Source organism: Brachycentrus maculatus, unplaced genomic scaffold (assembly GCF_059751285.1).
Source record: "Brachycentrus maculatus isolate JH-2025_06_01 unplaced genomic scaffold, ASM5975128v1 h1tg000060l, whole genome shotgun sequence".
Lineage (NCBI taxonomy): Eukaryota > Metazoa > Arthropoda > Insecta > Trichoptera > Brachycentridae > Brachycentrus > Brachycentrus maculatus.
The window spans coordinates 656,599-682,543 of record NW_028280814.1 but is presented as its reverse complement, the minus strand read 5'-3'; the positions used below and the strand labels follow the sequence as shown (position 1 = coordinate 682,543).

At 31.4% G+C, this 25,945-nt stretch overlaps 1 protein-coding gene across 5 annotated transcripts in view; it reads left to right on the top strand.

The window, feature by feature from the left end:
* The window catches only part of LOC148311647 (uncharacterized), a 177,720-nt gene extending 153,462 nt beyond the window's left edge, over nt 1-24,258 (top strand). For 4 of the 5 annotated variants that reach the window (XM_088256328.1, XM_088256329.1, XM_088256327.1 and 1 more), the window contains exons 7-12: nt 11,646-11,788; nt 16,241-16,361; nt 17,706-17,869; nt 18,858-19,025; nt 20,259-20,464; nt 20,647-24,258. In XM_088256328.1, the coding sequence (XP_088112454.1) occupies nt 11,646-11,788; nt 16,241-16,361; nt 17,706-17,869; nt 18,858-19,025; nt 20,259-20,464; nt 20,647-21,856 (2,012 nt within the window). In that variant the 3' untranslated portion in view covers nt 21,857-24,258. The remainder of the gene's footprint in view (nt 1-11,645; nt 11,789-16,240; nt 16,362-17,705; nt 17,870-18,857; nt 19,026-20,258; nt 20,465-20,646) is intronic. The other variant, XM_088256330.1, reaches the window with a different exon arrangement.
* Nucleotides 24,259-25,945: the final 1,687 nt, after the last annotated feature.

The following is a 25,945-nucleotide window of genomic DNA, read 5'->3' as shown; positions in this document are numbered from 1 at the left end:
AACTCATCATGTGTACCTACCTACTTAAAAAATAATGACCAAAATTTTATGAAGCGCGTACGACGGATGGCGGCTGCTCTAGACTGCTTGGGATTTCAACAAAATACTACTTTTATTAACATATAGTGTGCAATGGACGCTGATGCAAATTTGCATCATACTTTAATAATCATAATAGTTTCATTATATTTAATTAACGAGATTGTTGTATACATGCAAAGTGTGAGATTATAATCAATTAAATGTTGAAAATTACTTACAAACATTTAATGAGAATGTAACTACGACTGTCTTCCTTAATAATATCATGCCGTATATATTTTTTTATATCGGATAACGCTTGGATTTGTGATTGGATTGATTTTTTATCAAATATATAGTTTTTGGAAAAGTATTGTTTTTTTGTTAAAAAGAAGCTTGTAAAATTGCGTCAGGCATTGTCATTTTTATTTATTTGATTTTTAATCGCAACAAATTAGTATTTATTTAACCATGTACTTCTTACTTACGAATTATACCATATTAACGTATTATTTGTTGAATTTCTCCTTTAAAAAAATAGTAAAACCGTGACCAAATTTTCATTGACTTACTGCTATTATAAACCCATTATTTTATTTTCAAAACTTTTATAGTGTAAATTATTGAATACATCTCATTGAATTTGATTTAAATTAATCTGTTTTGAATGTTTTTTTTTGATCGGGTGTATAAATGTATAATTCGTTATTAAATCAGTGAAAAAATATACACATCTTTTCCTTTTCTCCACTGCTGGATGTGGGCCTTTTCCATTGTTTTAATTTTTTTTTTACATATGTACATAAAAGTACATCATTATGGTGTTTCTTGATGCACAATCTTACTTTATCTAGCACGAATAAAATTTAGGATTTTTTTAATAATAAAAAAATCGTACAATTTTACTATAAAAATGTATATGAACGCCGATATTTTCCCAATTTGTGAACACGGTGAGTGGGTATATACTAATATTACTAAAAAATATATATATATAAGTAAAAATTAGTATATGCTTCAAATATTCATAATATTGAGAATATTCTGAAAACAAGGGGCTCGCACCAGAAGACAAATAAATTCCTCTTCATTTCAAGAGGGCTGCAGTATTGGGGTTAAGTGACTATTTAGGCGATAAACAAGCCATTGATCATTGACACAATATAATAGTATAAATTCTTGTTGATAATAAAGTTAGTTACGCATGTCCTCGTTTTGTATTTCGTGCTAATTGAGCAGTTCTGGTGCCGCGATCTCGCCGATAATTATACTCCATGCAAGGAGCCCCATTCATGATTTACTGCACCAATTAGCATATATACATACATACAAGCATTAAGTAAGTGCATACTGCTTTACTTTATGCACTTTGTTACTTGTTAAACGTTATGTCTTGTAATTTTTTTTAGATATGTCCTTTTTGGTACATAGTATAATAACATACACATGAATTTGACCACCTGTGAGTAAATGATATTTTATATTTACAAATTTGATAACTTTCTGTCCTAAAGTATTACTGAAAATCTTCGTATAAAAATGTGTATATTTTTGCATTATATCAGCACTTCGAATAATCCAAAATTATTTAACTCTAGACAACGGGACTTATTTTAATGTACCTTAATATGGGACTATCGCAAAATGTACAACGATAAGAAAAACTTATATTTTACCAAAAACCTTTACTAAAAGCTGTTTTTTTAAATAAGTGCAACATTTTTTTGAGAACTTGATATAAAATACAAAATGTAAGATCGGGAAAACTACACTCTTTACATGTGGTGCTCCCACCTGATTGAATGGCCATCGTAAATTTTACGAATGTCCCGTAATCGAGGGTTAAAAAATGTTTTTTCCATATTTATTTTATTTGTTTCGTCATTGCCGCCTGATGATGTATTGTTGAATTTCGTTCCAAAATAATTTTTAAAAAAAGGGTTAAAAACCTGTATATATGTGACATACATTTATTAGTACATAATATAAAACATTTTCTTTCAGATGTATTTGATTGAGTAACCATCGTTCTTTCACCCTATAACGCGGAATAATAATTAAAATTAAAATTCCTATTTTTTCTTCCGTGATTAACGTGAGTTAGGAGTCTCTCCTATTAAGTCTGGAATATTTATAATCTTACAAGCGTTTCCTGCAGTCCGTGCCAAAAAATTGGCCCTTGATTGGACTGGATATAAAATATTATGTAAGCAGACTTTTAAGTCTTCAAGTAGGTATACCCAATTAAGTTTTATTGTTTTAATGAATACTGTGAACGATACTTTTCATATATGTAAATAGATATCGTATTTTTATTTTTATTTTGTATTGTAGTATATTGAATAAATATCTTAAGTCCTTATAAATTGCTATTCAAGTAGTTTGTCGTGAGGTTCTTAGAGTATATTATAAATAATAAAATCCGAACGATTTAAAAATGTCTTAATAGTGAAGAGGAGAGGTCCCGTGGTTAGGTTAGGTTAGTGTCGCGGACTCTTGAGTCAGAGTTTCTGGGTTCAAACCCACGCATCCAAAATTTGATACCCATTTTTAATAATGAGCCGCTTAGGCTCACTGAAATGGTATGAAATTGGAGTTTTTTTTTGTAAATATTAAAAACACATTATTTCTATTTTATTTTAAAGGCAAAAATTAGACGTATATCAATTGTAATAAAAAATAATATCAGAAATTGATATGAGATATTCCTCTCTCCTAGCCAATTGCCCAACAGATTTATTTTTGTTAGATTGGTGTACGATTTTCATTCTTTCTGTAGCATATTGAAAAAAAAGTATTTTAACATGTCATGTTATGTTAAGATTCTTCCTATATTAGAAATAAGTTTAAAATTAATATTTAAATATTTAAAAAAAAAACAGTATATTATGTTAAGGTTCTTTCTATATTATGAATCCGTCTAAAATGTTTTTTTCTTATAAATTGGCATATTATGTCTAGGTTCCTCGTCCTTACAATTTGGTGAATGGTCCATCATGTTCGGTTTATCTAACAAAGTAATTTCTTGCTTTATAATCTAATTTCATATTAAATATACATACACCTATTGATATTTTAACACGTGTTTCGTTACTGATACGATATTTAATATGGAAACAATGTCGCAGAACGTTTTGCACACCATACCGTTAAGTACAAGGGATATTGGACACACGAACGCCGGTAAAATGGTGATATGTATTACCAAGTATAAGCAGTTACTATCACTATGTACTTATGAGTACTCTGAGGTACTCGCTCTGTAATTCATTGATAAAACGCACCGTTAGCGATGTCACACGTCACGCGCTAATGGTTATACCGGGTATAGGTGCATTGTCACATTGCAGGGCTTTTTGGACTGGAAGGTCGCATTGAGTTTATGTAAAACAACGAGACACCAAATAAATACCGATGTTTTGCACTCTTACCTTTATACTACTGATTTCTTTTTAATCGCAACTAAAAAACACATGTGAAAAGGGTCCTTCAGAGTTGGATTTGAACGTTTCGATCTCTATCAAAAAACTGAGAATCTCTTTTTTTAAGATAAAATTTAACATGTTTAGGTAGAACACCTAAATACTTTGAAGTTATATGGTTTATAACTCTCCTTATCATTCATGGTTCACTTTGTGTAATACCACTTAAAAACTGTTTTTAAGTGGTATTAGACAAATTGAACGATGAAAGATAACCACAAAGTTAACAATGCTTTTAATATACAAAATATATTATCAAATTTATCCTAATAGCATTCCAAATAAAATGCTTTGGATTGAACATATTTTAAATAAATCTTATAAAAAATGTTAATCTGTATCTATGTAAGTACTAGAATATTTTTTATTATCTATTTGGAATATTTTTTAAGGGCAATATATTCTTCTGAAAGTAGAGTTAGTGGACGTCTTGCCCGTAATTTTCCCAGCCCTGCATCATGTTACCACTTGTTATTGTGGCCTGTTTAAGGTACACTCGAGGGCATTAATCCTTATGACTTTTTACAGCAAATAACTTTCATTCTGGAACAAGTTTCTCAATGTGATCAGACACATTAGTTCGCGATTGCTAATGATTTAATATGTAACGCTTTCATGATCTTTTGAGAGTTTTTTTATCATTATATTATTTTATGTCTGGCTCTTATCTATGTACAATGTTAGCAATTTGCAGAATTGAGGAATTATTCCATACGAAGTACTTTATATGGGCAATGCATTATCTTATATTTTTTGTTCTTTGGGTATGCAAAATATTATGTATTTTATATGTAATATCTAAATGTGGAAAAATAAATAGTCTCTGCAAAAATCTTAGGGTATCATTCAGATTTTTTTAAAATTATATTGTAGAAAAAAATTACGTTTATTTTGATAAATTTAAGTAGGATTTTTTCTAATAATTATCCCGTATAGTTTCACGAACTAAGCGTCAGACGATGTATTGTATGTATATGTAAATAATGCAAATATCTACAAATACATACATATATGTATATAAAAAGCATCCAACTAAAAATTATGTTTCTTATGATTTCGTAGAAAGTTAATGAATTATTCCTTATGTTATAATTTATTAGAGAAATCACGCCACGCCTTAATTGCCTTTGAAATTTATTATTTTATTTAAAATTGAAAATTACGATGATCTCGACTTTTTTTTCAATTAGATCTATGGAACCACGAATTACATTTATACGGTTTAAATAGATTTATAAACAAAAATCTGTTGTAATCTGGGGTATAAAAAGAAACATTGCACAGTATGTTATTATCAAAAGATAAATATGAATCAAATAATACGCTTTAAAACAAACTTAATCATAGTGCTTTTTAGCCAATCCGTGTACATACATAATTTTGACTAGTTAATTTTATGTTAATCTGGTGATTTTTACAATACTGTATTATGGTACTGTATTGCTAATGGTAAAGCAAACTCTCATAAGATATATTTTTATAATACAGTGGAGGCGAAACTCCATGATATCTAGATTTTGGTGTAATTACAAATGCAATGAATGTATAAATATGAACACAATTATACCAAATATAGCACAAATTCTTTTTTGTTATATTTAGTATAATTGTGTTTATTTTTCAAAAGGTTTTTCGGTCTGATCCCTACCTTCATTTTTTTGTAGTGTATCATAGGGAGAGTGTAATGTCTGTATAATGAATAATAGGGAGTATACGCAGATAAATCAGAAACAAATAATTAATTTTATAAACAAACTGAAAATCAATTGATTTTCGAGCGCCGGAAAATATAATTTTATGGTCTAAAATAAATATTTTCGATTTTCTCAGTTATTTGGTATGAAGCAGTAAGTTCAGTCACTACGTTGAAAGTTTACATTGTTCAAGATACCAGCTAACGCAACAAAGTTATAGTCCCAAATGTGTATTAAGACCACTTATTATTTATTTACATAAAAATTTGTATTGTTTAATGGTATTTAATATAATTTACGGTACATGACTGCGACAAGTCGATATAATAAGGTGGAATATATTGGTGCAGTGTTGTCACATTTAAAATTGTTGCTGACATTTTTATAAAGTATTTAGCCTATTTAGTAAGACCAGTGGAGCCTTGATGTGACGCCATATCGAGCATACTGCCAAAGTACATATTTGGTGTAGAGTCGTTTTTAGTCACATGCAATGTACAAGTAAGCATTCCAAGAACTACCAGTTTGATACCTAATACATGAAGGTATACTTGTAACACGTGAATAAATTAACTTAGGTTTCTACCTATTTTTATATAATATGTATGTCCACTCTACAAAAGCGATTAACGTTTCCTTGTAAAAAAAAATAAACCCATCCATTTTATACCATGCATCTTCGATCTGTCATTGGGCCATAAATTTTTAAATATTAGGCAGGGGCGTGCCTTCCAAATATGCAGAAAAGCAGTGGCTATCCTAACTTACCCGTGCAACATATAAAAATGCAACCAATACCTGCCCTATCTACTAAGTAGTACCAGCTTACCTTACTACGTACCTCTACTGCCTATCCTAGTAAGTAGTACCTAGCTTACCTTACTTCCTACCTCTACTGCCTACCTTAATTACACGGAGTGAAGATTGAGTAATTTTCCTTTTCTGGAATTGTCATAACAAGGTCAAATATTTGATAAAAACACTGAAAACGGCTATTAAATATTGAAGAGTTTAACGCGAAAAAACGATAGGGATATGAAAAAGATTAAAACCATTATTTTTGCTACAGATTTTGATTACTTTATATTTCTTAATTTAAATGTATATTTTTTAGAAGATAATGATAATGAACTATTTTACTTAAATCTGAATCCCAGTCAGATTATTATTGATCGCTCAGATTTTTGTGTACTGATAACAGTTTTGTGACAACAAACTAATTATTATATTTTTGCATTCAATGTTTATATTAAAAGAGGTCGATTTATATTTTGCATAGTGATATCCATCATAATTATATTAATAGATTGATCGTAATGTAGCCAGAATAACTCGAATCTCTTTTCCCTTATATTTGTATTATTGAAAATTACGTTCGAATTCGAAATCCGAAAAACTTCGATTAACCCCATTTTTTTGTATTTGAAAAACTAACAATGTTATTTGAATGTTTACTCAAAAGTAACTACGGAAGAATAACGGTGGATAGCAAATCGACTTGTGATCGACGTAAAACGGTAGCTTGGTACTGCATAATGTTAGTGTGCTGTATTTGACCCCATTTCCTTAAGAATTTAACCTAAGTCTTAAATAATTGGTTTCGAGCGTAATAAATACAAAAAATACCTGACTCCGTTCATTGTTCTAACAACCGTTTAATAAATAAAAGGTGATCCAAATATCTAAATGATTAGTATAATTGGCTTCTTCACAATCGTTTAAAATATCCTCATTCTTCGTAGGTTGCCAAATTATCAGATAATGTATATATAAATTATCATAGGTGATCTTTTGATGTATAATATATTAGTTAAATAAATTATATCATAGTAGTATTATTATTTATTTATTTAAGATCAAAACAGTAATTTTCTTATAAAATGTTTATAAAGAAATATATATATATAGATATATATATATATATATATATATATATATATATATATATATATATATATATATATATATATATATATATATATATATATATATATATATATATATATATATATATATATATATATATATATATATATATATATATATATATATATATATATATATATATATATATATATATATATATATATATATATATATATATATATATATATATATATATATATATATATATATATATATATATATATATATATATATATATATATATATATATATATATATATATATATATATATATATATATATATATATATATATATATATATATATATATATATATATATATATATATATATATATATATATATATATATATATATATATATATATATATATATATATATATATATATATATATATATATATGTATATATATATATATATTATGGCTGTCCCAAAAACAGCAATTTAAAAAAAAATGATTTCTTTGTTTTTGATTATGTACACACAACTGTAAAAAATAAATTTTTAGAAAAAACACGATTTCTCTTCATATAAAAACGTACTTCGTACACACTCTATATAATATACATATATCAACAAAGATGTTTGTATTTTGACATCCCAACTTCGTCATCTATGTTGAGATGTTGAGAATGTAAAAAAAAACTTAAATGGAAAAAAATCCAGGTTTGTGAACAAGGTTTTGGACACACTTAAAATTTTGTGGAAAGATGCTTGTTTTTTCAGTCTCCTGTAAAAATGTGTGGTTTTTGTCCCAAAGCCTTCAATTGTATTGGCTCGATATCATGACATTGAATGGAACTAAGTGAGTCAATTATAATTGTTGAGTGACAAGTCGTATCGCTGAAGCGGGGAAAGCACCTATTACAAGTATGTAGATGTTTAGTTTCCGTTTCGGACGTATCCTGCCTCTGGGGAAAGCTATTTCTGGTGCCCTTGAACTGCTGCCAGCGAGTTGGCGCGTAATGTTGTGATTTGCACAAACTCTCTTCGCTATGAAGTCATCTCGTTCTGTAGACTTCACCCCGACGTCGTATATTATCTTTCTATGGCTGGAAGTGTGGCCTATTTAAGACCCCGTTGGCAGATCAAAGCTTCCGGGCTGAATCCGCTAGACAATATTTCAGACAAAACTCGCGGGAAACGTGTCAAACCTGATGCGACTTTATGGTAATAATAATTCTTGTTTATTTATTTTTTTCTGAAGGAGGAACACAGCTGTAATGGCCCAAAATTTTTTTAATCTTCGAGGAACGATTAATAATATTTTAATGCTTCTCATTAACGCGAAAAATTTGATCGTTACAGGGGTAATTTAAACGATATTTACGTTCGGTCAGCAAATAACGTATGTTGAATGTTTTTGGCAGATACTTTGTGCCACATTTAATAAACTTTATAAAATAAAAGCAACTTTTTTTGGCAGTTTTTTTCTCCAACCGGTTTCGAAAAGAACCTTTCATCAGCAGGGTTAAACATGAATATGGTTAAAAAGTTGTTTTATTTTATAAAGTTAAAAAAAAATCATTTGTTTAGGTTTTTAGAAAATCGCATGATTCTAATTTATCCCGATAAGCCAGTGACGGAGTCAACTGCAGCGTGTCATAAAATGCCTGATCTTAATTATATTATGTAAATATATATTACGATATATATATAGTACACTCATTCATTAATTTTTGTTTACATTTCAATTCTCATCATTCTTTGGTATACGAAATCATTTTTATATGTATTTAAAACATAAACAATGCGATCTCTCAGAAGAATGTGCGACAAAACGATGTATGATAGATGTGCGAATAGTGAAATAAGGAAGGAATGCAAAGCTGAGATAAGCATTATCGATAAAATTAAGAAAGGTGTGTTGAGATGGTTTGGACATGTGGAACGAATGAGTGACGAAAGAACGGTAAAACAAATTTATGAGGCGAATGTTAGTGGAAAAAGAAGCAGAGGAAGACCGAGAAAAACATGGCACGATCAGGTATGCCAAATACTTGAAAGTGGTCAGGTTAGGAGTCGTAACAATCGGCGGGTATGTATGAGGAGATGCATGAACGTGAAAGAGGCGAAGAATGTTTGCAAGGACAGAGTGGTGTGGCGCTCTATTCTCTCTGCCTACCCCTGCGGGGAAGCGGCGTGATGGTTAGTTAGTTAGTTAGTTGGAAAAATTAGGGAAACGAAATAATATATATAAAATGAGAAACATAAAAACTTTTTTTTCTATTATCTTTACAATACAAATTTATTTGTTACCTACTTTTATAAAATTAGGCATATATTTTTTAACAGTTTGTTAAGTTTTATTACATACTCGGATCATTCTGTGATCATTTGCCACTTAAATCCATGTTGTTTTCCTTCCTTTCATATTTTAAATAATTTGTTCAGCAACAAACAATATATGAAGTTTGCTGTGGTTGATTCATTAATTCGTACATAAATTATAGGTACACAATTATTGGTCACGTCAGATAACAGTGCATACATTATGTACGCCATGTTGGGTCGGGTTATTAACGAACAAAACATTCTGTTTTCTGTCAGATTAATTAAAGTAGATGCAGACTTATGGCGCCAATTCTCTTTACCCCCACTGGGTACGTGCTCATCCAGACAGGATTTGCAGGAAACCATGTTTATAGTCAAATTATCATATCGTAATTGAAAATTACTCAATTTACTTCTGCAAACTCTGTGTATATTAATGAATGTTATATTATTAATGAATGTTATATTATTTTATGACATCTCAACATATGTAGATGAAGAACAATATGAAGAATATCTAGGTATTTACAAGGCTTACGGCCGTCATAGGCTGGTTTAAGTGATCATATTCTATTGAACCATATTCTTCTTCATCTATGTTGATATGATTTTATCAATTTGTATTTATTTTTCATTCGCAGCTGCATTTCCGCAATTTTTCCGTCCAGGTAGCTTTTATTTTTTTCTATCAGTGTAGGTAACACGGATAATAATAGCTCGTTGGGAATGGAGCAACGCGGAGTATATTGGGATACCGCCCACTCCACAAACTGGCGCATGTGAACCAGAATCTTTATTATTAAACTTCTGAAGAGTTACTCATATTTTTATTTATGTCTGTTTTCCGTTTATACTCTCTCAAACACAAGTACTAAGCTATATATTGACTGAGGAAATGTAAATCATTTTTGACTCTTGTCACCAAACAAAAGTCCCTCCCATATCTTTATTTATCGACATCATTGGACATTCACTCTGAAATATGATTTTAATATGTATACATACTTAAATCTGAAGAAAAGTTCATCTCTGAGATACCAAAACGACTTTACAATACCATAATGCAATACCAAACCATTTCAACATGACTTTAAATATTTGGGGACCATGTACTTCAATAACCTTCCTACAGATATTAAAAAAAGACAATAAAATGCTTTCAAAAATTAATGAATTATATTCATATTAATCCAAGATAAAAATAAGATAATAAATAATTTTAATAAAAATAGATTATATCACCCACAAACATAAACAATAAATTATAGGTGTAAGTCCCTCTCCAAGCACAAGAGCTTAGTTTCTTTATTGGAGAGAACAGCGTTATTAATTTTAAGATTGTAAAGTACAAGTCTAGAAAACGAATTAAATTATTTAAAAAAACTCTTGTTATTATATAAAATAAATAAAAAAAAATACATTTGAAATGAACATGGTCAATCAAGTTTTGAACAACAACAAAAAAATACAATTAAATAAGGACCTTTTTAAAAGAAATCGTTACGTAATTCGGTTCTTTGATTCGTTCATTTGATGCTTATCGCACCAATCATTACACTAATTTAGTTACATATTGAATATTTTTTTGTAATCTACTTCTTCAGCATTCTTCTTCCATTGCCTCTTCCATACCATTCCATTATTTGTTACGTTACGATTTGTCGGCTCGTCTTTTCCCCGCTCCAGACTCACTCCAGGCCCACTCGACGTCCCGAGATCGATTGACGACGTTTTATATTAAATTTGTGTGTATCATTATCATCATCATCCTACTATTATTATTATCCCAGTCTTAATTAGCGCCCTTGAGGTAGTATTTTACAAAAATGGCGCTATACAAATTATCCAAATTATTATTATTATTACACCTAGAAAAAAAAAATCCTTTAACCACCCTCATTAATTCCTCTCCTTTCCTTCTCCTTCCTGCTAAATCTATTATTTTATATCATACCCTTTTTTTTAAATCTCTAAATGTTCTTTAATAGTTTTATAACATAAATATGGATTGTTTAACTGGCTTTTTTTTTAACGTAACTATTTTTGCTAATTTAACTATTGTTTATTATATCTTTTTTTTTATATGTAAACTGTACAATTCCCGAATAAATAAAAATAAAATAAATATATAAAGAAAGTATTATAGTTTCTCTCACATAATAATAATAATCCAAATTGTTATTATTATTATGAGAGAGGAAAATTCCGTTAATAAAATTATTCGTAATAAAATAATTTGTTTTTTCAGACCACCCCCGGCCGGCAAGTCCGAAGGCTCCGCCCCTGGTCGTGGTGCCCCCAACCCCGCCCGCCCCCGCCCCGGTAGCGCAGCCTCCGCCCAGCCGAGGGGTGGAAGCTCTCGCTGTACTGGTGCACTACCTCGTATACCAAGTGAGTTGCATAACCTACTACTGAGTACATGGTTTTTCTATGTATAGAAGGTCTTGTGTAGTACATAGTTTTTCTATGTATGGAAGGTACACTACCGACCCGCGGAGAAGAGTAGTCAAAAGGGCGAGCAAGTATAACCCTTCCAGGACTAGCGCTGTATTTAAGGGTGTGCGACAAGCGCGCCCGCACAGGGCCTCGCGCCCGGATGAATTAGAAACTAAGAAATTAAAAGAGTTGTTTATTTGACAATAAATTTAATATTATATATTCAAAACTTTCGAATTAGTATTTTATGAATCTTTTGTGAAAAATATTAGAATTTTTAATAATAATTTCCTGTCTCGTTCGCAATTTTATTGGGTCATGAAATATGGGTCATGAAATATCCTAAGAAACTTACCGGAACTGTGCCTCGCAAATTTTTTTGTACCTAACCTCGCTATTTTTTCCGATCTAAACTAGATTATAGTGTATAAAGCCCAGAGCATATAAATCGTCTCTTTATCATGATAAATACAATTGTTGATGTGAAATAATGAAAAGTAACGTTTTAATGAGAACGGTGCCTATTCATATATAATACTTTGCTTCATAATTATTACATCATTCCATATCTGCGAATTATTTTTTGCCGCAAAATAAATTACGTTTATAAAACGAAGTTCTTAGAAGTTTGGTAATCAAAAATGTTATCAAATTCCATGGAATATGAGTCTAACACCCTCTGGTCGCCATCCCTTCACCTCGTACACCCAACTAACACCCCCACGAACCATTTCTTCCCACCTCTTTTAAGTAAACCATGACTGTACACGAATGGGTTTTTATGGCTAAAGCTTTCCAGTTGTAGCCGGCTTTCGCGGCATTTCACAATCAGTTCAACTCAGACTCCCGTCAGTATAGGCTTTATTTTACTGACCATATATGTGCTACAATTTACGCTATAAATTTGTCCCAGTTTGAACATTTGTATTTTTACTAAACGTAAATCTATCTCATGTGATTAATTTGTAATTGAAATGCGGTATAACAAGGTAATAATAAAGTTTGTTTGTTAATTATGAATTACAAAAAATTAACTATGAATATATTTTTTTTAAACTCGCTTGTAAGATATTAAAATAATTTAAAAATACATAAATTTAAGACAAAATAGTTTGATGGTGCTCTTAAAATTCGAATCCAGGCATTATCTTCCCATAATACACAATATATATGTTTTTAAAAATAAAAGTGAATTTTCGTAACTTCAGTTTATGCTAGTCAAAATCTCAAAACACACGATTTATTCTCTTTTATGAGAAGTACAAGGTTAAATAATAATTAGAATTTCCGTCAAATCATTTCCATAAAGATTGTGAATAATTATTTTTTTTAATTAAACAGCGTAACATACAAAATATTAGTAAAATTCATAGAAATATACAAAAGCCAATAGTATGATTTTTGGAACAAATGTTTGTATTTGTATATACATAAAAAAATACGTAATGAAAGGATTGCAAAAAATGTGTGTCCACAATGAGCAATGTTTAGTAAGTATTTCGTGTGTTGCTGATACTTTCAACAGATGGCGCTTCCATGGCGGTGAAAAAACATTCGTTTGTTACATTTTTTTATATAAATAGATAAAACACGCGCGTATCCGTTGCAAAAGTGTGTCAAAATTTCAAACCAATCAACGAATTACAATTTTGAACAAACGGACATTTGCATTTTTATTTATATAGATAAATAAAATACGCCCCTAAAATTTCAAATCAATTGGTGAACAGCTTTAGGAGATTCAACATTTTTAACAAACGAACATTTTTATTTGTAAAGATTGTAGCTGCAAAAAATGTGTTCTCTATGACGAAAACTAATTGCGTTACATTTCTCCGAATCGATATTTGCTTACGTTTCTTATCAACCCGTAGCTATTTTTCAGTTGTAATTTACCGAGAATCGTCTGAAAATGTAAGGCCTCATTATTTATGCTCAGGTTTCATTCTGTTGGAAAATAAAATACTTCAGACTGGAAATGTTATGAAATTTTATAGGGCACTCCATATCATAATGGATACATCGTCTACTAAATATAGGAAACTGTGTCGGCAATTGAGTTACCATAAAATCTACATTTCTCTTCGTTTTTACTTACGGCTAAACTAGAGCAAACGATTTTTATTTTGGTTACATTAAAATTAATACCTTTCTTAGCAGTATTATCGAAATTTATATGGATACAATTTTTTTCTAATAAAATCGTTTATTTCTTCAAAATATATACGAACATATATAGAAACATACATTGATAAATATACATATATGTACAATATGTAAGTATAGGTGTATTGAGATAGTTTTGCATGTGAATCAAATGGGTGAAGAGTAAAACAAATTTATGAGGCGAATGTCGTTGGTAATAAAGGCAGAAGAAGACCGAGGGAATCAATATCAGGCGACTTTTTTCCAGCTTTTAATGAATTTACTAGCCATATTATTTTTTGACATCTCATCAAAGATGAAGAAGAATATGGAAGTCTGGGCATTTACGGGGCTGACGACCGTCATCGGCTGGTTTAAGTGATCACTTTACACACGTGTAACATTCACCAATTCTACCCATTATTGACAACCACACTACTCAAATTCTTGGAAGTTCTTTATATATGAACCAATTTAGAAACCTTGTTCTTGAATCACTAGAACTTCACTAGAGACATCTATTGGTGAGATGTAAAGAAGCTTTTTACTAAGCAGAAACTCTTATATTAGTATGTGAGGTCCAAATCCTGGATTATAATCACACACATGAGAAACGCCAGAAAATACCATTTTCATTTTTATGTAAATGACTTTTATAAAGCATTTTTTTTTACTTGTATTAGAAAACTTTTTTGTTAATTTTACGACTTGTAAATTTAAGAATGATGTCAACAATGAGTTATGAGTTCGAGGATGAAAAAAGTTAATGTTACTTTACGATAAACTGTATTTTATATTTACTTGGAAATCTTTTTTTTTATAGTACATATCGATTTATTTTGATCATGTAAAATCAAGTACCTATGCATCTCAATAGTATTTGCATTCTAAAAACAAGAATCAAATGTCTAAATAAAAGAATTTGAAATACATGTCATATTTTAATTTATGATTTTTGAGACATTTGTTGTTTTTGAATATCATTTTTATCATTTTATTTAAAATGTAATTAAGTTTTTAATAAATATAGTTGACGGCGAAAATGGTAAATGCTTTGATGATTTATTTTTATTATTTTTTATTCCTTCAATCCTTCCTTTATTACAATCGATATAAAATCACTGGTTCGAATCCCAATCGCATTGGCATTTTCTCTACCTTGATATTTTTTCTTGTAATCAACGTTCAAGGTGGCATTGCAACAATGCATTATCACACGCATTGATTGGCTTGCACCATTGATTACTTAGGTATAACGTAAAATTATGTAAAGTTTTTTCATCGATTATTATAATTGTATTTTTTTTTGCTCGGCTTGAAACCTTTTTCTAAAATGTTATCGGTTTCAGTTTTTGTAGTTTAAAGTTTCACCAATCTGACTTATGCATTATGGTATGGCCCTATGTGAATGCACATTAAATGAAATAACTGTTTGTTAATAATAAAGTTTATTATTCTTCAAACCCTTATCCGCACCCTGTGGTGCATAGGACACTGCATCATTTGAACGCAGTATTATCTTGATCGTTAACATTTGAAGGTGATCAGCCCTCTGCTTCAGATACCAGTCCAGGATAATATTGAATAAATATTACAGGGAAAAATCACTTGTATTTATTTGACCCACCCTTCCTGGGAAACGAACCCGGGACCTCTAGTACTGTAGCTGAGCGTTCTTACTATTACACTATGGAGGTGGAAAAGAATTATAAAGTTTAGTCGAGCAATCGAATTACATTTCACAATATATTATAATTACAAATACAAAAAATATATATCGTAGTCGTACAGGAGAAAGTGACTAACTAACAAAACGTAAAATATTCAGGGAGGGCATTTAAGTCACTTTTGCTTGGCAAGAAAATAAACATCAATGCAGTTAGTCATTTTTACCAAGTCAATATTTTATACTTACAAGTTTAAAATCCTTTGGGATGTTTTTCAGGGTAATATTAAGCATGTAAGATATCAAACAGTCAATGATCTCGTTTTTGTTAAAAATGCACTTGGTCACTTTCTCCTGTGTGACTATGATATATAAGTAATTAATATAAAAAAGATCCCGCAAAAGGCATTGCCTGTGTGTGGGTAAATATTTTATTTTAGGTTATAATAAAAGGGCACTGGCAAGAATACAGTAGATATCACAGATAAAATTAGATTAAAAGTCCTAATATAAACTACAAATATTTGAATTTAACTAAAAACAAAAAATCAAAAAGTTGAAAATGAATGTTTGTTTTACGAAATTTTTTTGTTCAGTTGGACGCCTTGAATGCCCCGAGATGGCGTGCTCGAGTCGCCCAGACCAAAGCCCAACTTGGAGATGTCACCTCCCAACTAGAGAGGGCTGTCACAGCACAGAATACGGATCATCAAGTCGGTGAGTGAATTCCCATATCCTATAATAAAAACATATTCTGCAGATTTTTTTTTCCTTGGATGGGAATTGCATTAATTACCTTGCTTATTCTTCTTCTCCGTCTTATTCTTTATTGCTGAGGGTTATGACCCTTATGGAAGCGATGACTCTTCTCCAGTTATCCCTTGACTGCGCTGCATGTAGCGCTCCAACCACCGAGGTGCCTGCTGCTGCCTTAATTTGATCGGTCCATCATGTAGGGATCTTCCTTTCCCTCTCTTTCCCCTCCAGGCTACTGATCACAACCAGTCGTTCCAGACTATCCTTGTTGCCACGCGCAACGTGGCCAAAGAAATTATTTATTGTAACTGCAGACAATTCCATATTGAATTGTTGGGTAATATATCCAAAATTAAACACGGTTATTTGGTTGAATTCTACTTGCTTTACATATATGATATGTGACGCATTTCGTTTTATTAAGACATTATCAAACGTCTTTGATAATGTCTTAATAAGACAAAACGTGTCACATATCAAATATGTAAAGAAAGTAGAATTCAATCCAATAACCGTGTTTAATTTTGGATTTATTACCCAACAAAGAAATTATGTCCATAGAATGTGCTCTTTAATAACAAAGTTTATACAAAATTAAGTGGATTTTTGTTTCTTCTAACTAAATAAAGATATTTTATTTAAATCTGTGTTGAGATCAGGAGGGATAAACTAGTGAGAGCCGATCACGAACTTCTCAGCATTTGCTCAATGCTGGGAGGAAATCACGTAAAACTCCTCATGAGAAGCCGGACTGTTGACTGTAATTAACAGACCTTCCGTTTTACTAGAAGAGGGTTCAGCATTTTGTGTCCTAGCTTATGGTACTAATGTCCTTGACAATTTTTTTTATGATACCACCTAAAATTCTGCAGATTAGAATAACAAAAACATCATGTGTATATTTTCAACATCTCAATATGGATGAAGAAGGATATGGAAGTCTGGGTATTTACAGGGCGTACAACCTCTTTTAGGCTGGTTAAGTGATTGCTTTACACACATGTATCATTCATAAATTTTACCCATGATTGAATAAAAAACCACTCTAATCAAATTTTTATAACTCCTAGATATATTGATCAATCTCGTGACGCAGTGCATATGAGTTTACAACAGTCATCTATGTTGGATCGAGGAAAGCTTTTATTAAGTGGAGATTCTTTTATTTGTGTGTAAGATCCGAATCCTGGATTATATTCACATACTTGAGATGCGCCTAAAAACATATTTTTCGTTTTTTTTTTACATTTTCTGTGAATGCTATTTCATTTTCTGTAATGGTTGTTACTCTTCTTTGAATTGCAGTTGGACAATGTCTCAACAAGATAGCAGAGCTGGAGTCCGAGTTGCAGACTAAGGAAGCACATTACAACGCCACCATTACGCTGGTAACGGACGAAGCGGAGAAGAAGTATCGCGCGGCGCTTCAAGATAATGAAGCTATCTCCGACGATCTTAAAAACCTCAAGGTGTGTTCTATCAACTATGACTTAATATTTACAAAACATTTTTTTTACAAAATTCCGTGTAAAATTTAATGTCCAGGAAAAAACCACACAACTCCCCCCGGGGTTTTCTTACATGCATAATTTTGAATATACTTTATTTTAATAATACTTCTTAAAAACTTCACACGAGACAGTTTGGTGATGCTCAATAAATAGCAAAGATTCTTATTGCTCAAATAAACAAACTTAAATTTACAAATTGTATTTCTATTAATATATTACTATTGTTATAAAGCCACTCAATAATTTCCAGTAAAAAAACAATAACAGCACCTTTTTTTTAAAATCCTTAATATTGCATATTTTATGAAAAGAAATCACATATCGTGGGTAAAAAAAGTTAACTGGAAAAACTATCAATTTTGACTTTATGTAGTATCGTAAAGTTTTCAACATTCTATGAACTGGCAAAACACACTTAGTAGTTTGAAATGTCAAATTTATATAGTTTTAAAAGTAAATTCAACTAAGTTTAATAGCGAGTATTTTATTCTGGCTAAAATAAAAGCTTTAAATAACTGGGAATTCAGCAATGCTGTTCTTACTTACTTTTCTTGTGGCTCCGGCTTCTTCTTCCCCATATGGGTTGTGCTTATGAAATTAGAGTCTTGGCTTGAGTCTTGTCAGCCAGTCCACCCCCTCCGGGGTCGCCTCATGGATATCCCAAAGGTCACAACCAAACCCTTTGAGCCGGCAGTCCCGCACTATGTGCCTTTTGATCTGCTCAGCCCCACACTAAGATATTCAAATTATATTGTTCTTATTTATCGCAATATGCTAGCAACGCAGTCATATTGTATCATATTTTTAAATGTCCGATCCAAATTTTTTTTTTTAAATCAGCTGTATTTTTTTATAAATGTATCTATGGTATTGAAAAGAGTTCCCATGTTTCTATTTGCTCTATTATTCTGTTTCTGTTTTGACGATTTGTTTGTTTTCCCAACAGGTTTCCCTGGTGCAACTGCGCAAGGACCTTGAGGCGTGTCGAGAGGCCTTGTCTGAAAGAAACAAGAAGTCGGAGCAGCGAGAGGCCCATCGTGTTGCATTAGAACGCGAACTGCAAAAGGCCAAAGAGCAGATACGGAAGATCAAAGACACGCACCAGAATGGAAAGGTTTGATATACACTTATAATATTGTCAATGATATCGTCCTCATACAGGAGAAAATGACCAAGTGCATTTTTTTTTCTAAAATGTGATTATTGACTATTTGACATCTTACTAACTTAATGTTGATCTGGAAAAAATACCAAAGTGATTTTAAACTTGAAAGTATAATATATTGACTTGTTAAAAATCACTAACTGCATTGATGACAAAAGTGTAAAAACGGTTAAATGGCCCTCCTGAACATTTTACATTTTGTTAGTTGGTCACTTTCTCCTGTACGACCACGATATGAGAATTTGGTTTCTTCTTTTTCTTCTGGTGCCTCTGTAATTGCTGAAGGTCGGCCGCCATACTGGAATATCTTGAACATTTTCTTACCAGGGTAAAAATATCTTATCAGTATGTTGAATTCCAATCCACTTTCATATTTTGCGAAGTTAGGACTTGGTCTTCCTGCATATACTTCCTCTGCCCTCCACTTTCCTCATCATCATTTCTTGAGGATGTTGGTACTGGTCCTGGATTGAGGTTATTAATGTGTTTTTTTTTACCATACCACAAAGTTATCAATGCTTTTAATATACAAAATTTATTAATTTGTGACCATAATAGTACATCATCATATGGACCTTATTAAATATGAATAAAAACTGTAGAATAATGTTCTCAAAAATTATATTATAATTATACAACTGCTTTATTTTTATATTTCAATCATCACATTATTTCAACGAGGTAATCCTATATAAGATTTAAGTTTTGTACTGACATTTCTTGTTGGAACTGCATTTTATATAATAAAATAACAAGTTTATATTTTTTTTCACAATTTTTTTCTTTACCAGCTACTAGATTTCGTCGTAACCAAAATCATCAGACTGGTTTGAGTTTATCATCATCATCAGACATCATCACCAATCTGATGATGTCGGTTACTACAAAACCCGGTCGCTGGTCAAATAAAATTTATGCGGAAAATCTATAAAGTTGTTATTTTATTATATGTAACCCCATATCAGTAAATAAAAATTTAATTTCGCTTGTATTTGGTAAATAACAAATACTAATTATTTTTCGGCAATATTGACATCCTGAGTAGGTACAAATATAACTAATTGCTTTCCCATATCTTGATACCTTTTTGAATATACCATATCTTATTACCTTGATAAAAAATGAGATTTTAATGTTTCTTTGTTGGTTTTAATTTAAAATTCATTTAATTTTGTTTGTTAGCAGGAGTTGACGCTAGCAGCCGAGGTATCATCCCTGAAGTCAGTGCTGGAGTTGAAGATGGCTGAACTGGCGGAGATCAGGAAGCGAGGAGGTCACCTGGAGCAAGCTGCCGCTGCACTGCCCGAGGCTCTACAGCAAGCTGCCTACCAGAAGAACATAGCCGACTACCTTCGGGGACAAGTGCAATACAAAATAGACCAAGAAGCGTTAGTTTCCACATTTTCAAACATTAAAACAGTATCAAAAAACAACATTTGTTATAACCGAATGATCCTTAAATTAATAAATATGTAATCCTTTTTTAATTGTTAAAAACAATGTTTTTTTCGCTTAAGAACTAGAAATATAAAGAAACCATTAATTTACATATGTAATTATTTCATTCTAGGAAAATAATGCAACAGCATAAACAACTCCAGGAAGCACACACCCAGCTATTGGCCCAGAAAGAGCGTCTAGCATTACACAATGAACAACTGCAATATAAACTAAAACATAACACTGAGGTCGCCACACTTCTAGCCCAATCTGAACACGAACGTCTAAATCATACATTCCCAGAAACCTTTATTCGGGGCTCTCTTCGGACCACAGCTAGCTTCAATGAGAAATACCTTCGCTCTACCAGCTGCCAAGAGAGGGGTACGAGTGGTGATCTACATTCTCCGAGGCACTCCGCACGCTCCGACTCCTCGGACGAAAGGGCGATAATTTCCGAAAAGAACCGGTCTGTCGACTATTTCTTGGATTCTCCTCCAAACTCACCAAAGATTAAAGGAGTTGTAGAAAAAAGTGAATCCGTATCTTGGATATTAGAGATCGATGAAGCCCCGGAAGAAACTGTGTCACGAATCGTCAAGAGAGCTAACTCCTTCAGGTCATCCATCTCTCCTCATCATCCTGTCAGGGAGGCTCTAAAGAGACAACTTCCACCGGCAAAAGGATCTTCCATATCCACTTCAAATTCCTTGTGTCAATCTAATTCAGCTTCCAGCTTAGAGTCTACCGGGCGCGGAGGAGCCCACTGCAAACTCTTCCGGTCTAATTCCATTGAAAATAAGGATAATGCAAAGCCCTCTTGCTCCAGTACTCCTGTCAAAGGTCGACGATCCTCGGAGAGGACCCGCCTCTCAAAAAATCTACCAGCAACTCGCCCGCGAGCTTCTTCTTTGTCACATGAAATTAAACCGAGTAGTCCCACTCGTCGTTCCTCTTCTCTCCACAAGGAAGTAAATGTTTGCCCGGAAAATATAATGACACTCATAGACTATGGCCACGAGTCTCTTGTGACGAATTCGGACTTAGCGCTTCTGCAGGAATGCGATACAGTTCCGAAGGAATCAGCGGGTGAAGCTCTGATATCGGGCGCCAATTCGGAAGACGATTCGTCGTTAGATGACAGATCGCATAGTCCCAGTGATAGTGAAAGTCTGTCCGAATCCGACAAGTATCCGGAAATGAATGGCGCCGGAGAGCGACCGGCGGATCCCGTGCTCAGGAAGATGGCGGAGACCATGGGCCAGAGTCTCTCCACCACTCCGATGGAAGTCAGTTGGTCCGAAGACGGAGAGTGTTTCATTTCAGAGACAGATATTTGAAACTGGGATTTTTAAATGAGACCCTTCGGACTCATTTAAAAATCCCTTTTAATTTTGCCAGTGCGTAACATTTTAGATATTGCTTGAAATGATATTATATCCGACAATATTTATTAAAAAGTGAAACGTGCGCTACAACAAACCTTGTGTGTTTGTATGAATGTTATGTCAGATACGCTGTAGAAGTAAGCAGTGAACCCTTCCTCACAATGAACAGTGAATGAAACAATAGTGACTTTGTTGTGATGGTCATATTATGCTAAACATTACCCTCATCGAATTCACTGAAAGGGCGACAAGTCTAAGCTCTAGTCTCTAATATATTTTCATTTTTAAGTAATTTTATACCATTAAAATGTGATCTAGGTGAGGAATTAATGTGTTATCCGAGTATTGGTAAACAAATGGCAGATTAATGATAATGTGATATATTCTTTTATTTTTATCGGACTGTATTTGAAACATTGGGTGATCCGCTATTGAAGCTACATATGTATGTATAAGCGCGATGTTACAAATTATATTCATCTCAAAATACTATAGTTGGCAGTCGGTGGCAGTGTAGTGTTTTAATATATTGTATGTGCTTTGTATGAGCTATGAGTCAACTGTATATTTTATTCTATCAGTTCTTGATTTGAATATCTGTTGGCAGGTTGGTGGAAAAAGTAAATGTTTTTGTACCTGTCTCAAGAAACTCTCTTAAGGTACTGTAATTGTTTTATTTTTATGGATACTTATAACAGCCACTATTGTAACAAGAGAAGCAATTAGCATTTTGAACAAGATTTTGTATTTATTGGCAATGTGTTTTCCGTGTTATTATTAAATTGATTTTAAAAATTGACATTCTATTTGATACAATCATTCGCTTTTATATTTATACGCAGCCTTGTTTGTGAAATCAACAAAATGTAGAAGGTTTAAAACTATTTAGGTTAGAAAATATATTTATTTTTCGCAAAATTAAATAGTATGAAAAGTAATTTATCTTTAAATCCTACAAAGAAGTGTCAAAAGGTCAAGTCTTATAAGTATTATATGTTATCATCTAGATATTCGGTTTCAATCAATAAATCGTTTTTAATTTACAAAGATGACACTTTATTTAATTCGGAATTTTGCACAAGTGATGTAATTTCTGTCAAAAATGTTGAAGTATTAAAAGTTTATTAAAAATAATAATTAAATCTTAAGATTGTGGCCTGTTGGTTATAAAATAATTATGGAGACCATAAATTATTTCATACATTTTAATATCTCTATCTCTCACTGAGTAAGCTAATAAATAAATAATGATAATATTTAATGTACATAATTCATTTTTATCTACCAAACAACTTATACATGGGTATTTAAGGATGTTTCTCTTTAATTGAATGTTTTTATTTTCATTTGTAAAATGTGTATGTATATTATGGAGATTCATCTGCCAATATAATAGTGGCCTGTCAGATTTGTATACATAATTTATTTTTATCCCTTTTTATAAGGTTATCTAACTATTTATTGTATTTTATAAATTGATTTTATTTAATTTTGATGTTAACGTTTCTGTAAATAGGTGTTTCTTTTGTCGTAATTGTCTCCAATGTGAAGGAGAGGTTCGTAGGAGCTTCGTAATGAGTAATAAAGGAAAACATAATGATAAAATTATACTTACTCTCTGTTCTTCTAAATTACTACTAACCTAACAAGATGCTGGATCGATTTTATACTGCGTTTCATGCGGTACACTTTTACATGAATAAATATAATCATAATTTTGCAAGCTACATAATTGCATTCTTAGCCTGGTCGCTACCACAGAAATCGCTAAAATTGTTTTCATTAAATACAGAAATCAATTCTGTTACATTAACCGCCATCTTGAATTCATCTATTTTTAACTTCAAAACTAAAGATATGATTACTAAATTTGTAAGATAATTGTGGTGAGGTTGTTTATTTCGAATAACAAGCGACTGGACTGTTACATAAATGTTTAACTCAATCGTTGACACTGTTACAGTTGATAATATATAGTATAACCACTTGTCTTTCGTACCATTACTAAAGATCTATGAATTGTTACAAAATTCCTTAAAAATACTTAGTAAACAAAATCAATTATCGTTTAGATTATAATAGTACTCTCCATTCCACCTAACTTCTAGATACTTGATGTTTTGTTCAAATCATGAGAAACTACATTATTTCCTTGTCTATAAAAATGTAATTGTATTTTAGAAATAATAAATAATAAACTAGGCACGTGTTAAATAACTCCAGTGTTTATTTTATCCACCCTTTTTAAATTTATCCCCAATATGATATTCTAACACGCCAAACTCGTTATTTAAATTTGATAATTTACATCAATAATGTAAACTTGATAATTAACAAGCATATTTCCACTACAACATTTTATTATAAATTACCTATAAAGCATTTTTTTATCAATTTTTTTTTCCTTAAGTCATTACTTGACTTAAGGAATCTAATGATCAGTAAACTTGTTACCTTCTCTCTTAGTCTTTTTTTTGTTTTTAAAAACAAGAGAATTGTGTTTTTACTATGTATTTTCACAAATATTTCAATTTTATACTATTTCTGTGAGCCTAAGTGGCTCATTATTAGAAATAGGTATCAAATTGTGGTAGAGTGGGTTCGAACCGAGAAACTCTGACATAAGAGTTCCGCGACACTAATCATCGAACCACAACCCGACACTAACTTTTTCTCGTAGAAAACAATAGTGTGTTTGTGCTCTCAAGCACTAATATATTTATGGATATTTTACTGTCAGAAACTCTAAAATATGCATTTAGATATGAATGTTTCCTTGGCAAAAAAAGATTCTACAAAAAAAAACTGTATTATGTTTAACTGATTCCAATAAGTCTATTACTCCGAATAGAGGTATTTTGCATATAATATGTTTGTTATGTATGCTAAATACCTTGATTAGAAATAATATCTAACTGTGGGTATACTGGAAAAAAATGTTAACTCTATAATCCCTCTTATTAAAAAAAACTATCCTTGTTATTTAAAGCTTGAAAGCCTGAATAAAATACCCGCTATTAAACTTGTTGAAGTTTAATTTATTTTTAATCCACATAAATGTGACATTTCAAACTACTTATTGTACTTTGCTATTTTTTAGAATGCTGAAAACTTTATAATCTGCATCATTAAGTCAAAATTGCATATTTTCGAGTTAACATTATTTGCTAGTATACCCACGCAATAAACACAGGATGTGGTAAGATATTTAAAAAATGTACATATTGTTAAAAAATGCTTTATTAAAGATATAAAAGTACAATTTACAGGAGTATTTTTAACAACTTTAGTAATTAGAAATTAGGCTTAACAAAATATGTTAATATGGTTGGTATGCCCAGTTGTGTGGGTTTAGTACGAAATAGAAAATTAATTAAGTCAATTAGAAACCGGAAATTTTAAGGCATACATAAAAATCACATGTCAAATCAAATCTTCATTGTCAAATATGAACAATATTAGATTCTGGATTACTTGAAGAAGAACGGATATAAGAATGATCGTCGATATAAGAATATTGTTTTCTACAATACAAATAATTATTCCTCTGGAATACATTCTAAGGCTGTCCTTTGAAAGGGACGTCCAACAAGTTGTTTATATTGGTCAAAATTGGCTTCGTGTTCTTTCCAGTATACATCCTCTTGCCACCACGCATCTTGGTCTTCAATGCCTTCATCTTGTTCCTTTTCTTCGTCATCTTGGTATTCCATGTCTTCATATTGTCCATCTTGGTTTTCTCTTCCGTCTTGGTTTTCCTTTCCGTCTTGGTTTTCCACTCCATCTTGGTTTTCCTCTCCATCTTGGTTTTCCACTCCATCTTGGTTTTCCTCTCCATCTTGGTTTTCCTCTCCATCTTGGTTTTCCACTCCATCTTGGTTTTCCTCTCCATCTTGGTTTTCCTCTCCATCTTGCCCTTGTTTGTCTTCATGCTCCTGAATACGATGCTCTTTTTCCTTGTCTTCTTTTTCACAGTCAACATTCATCACTTCGAAATTGTCAACTAACTTCGAGAAAGGCGCTGTGTGATCCTGCTTTGTA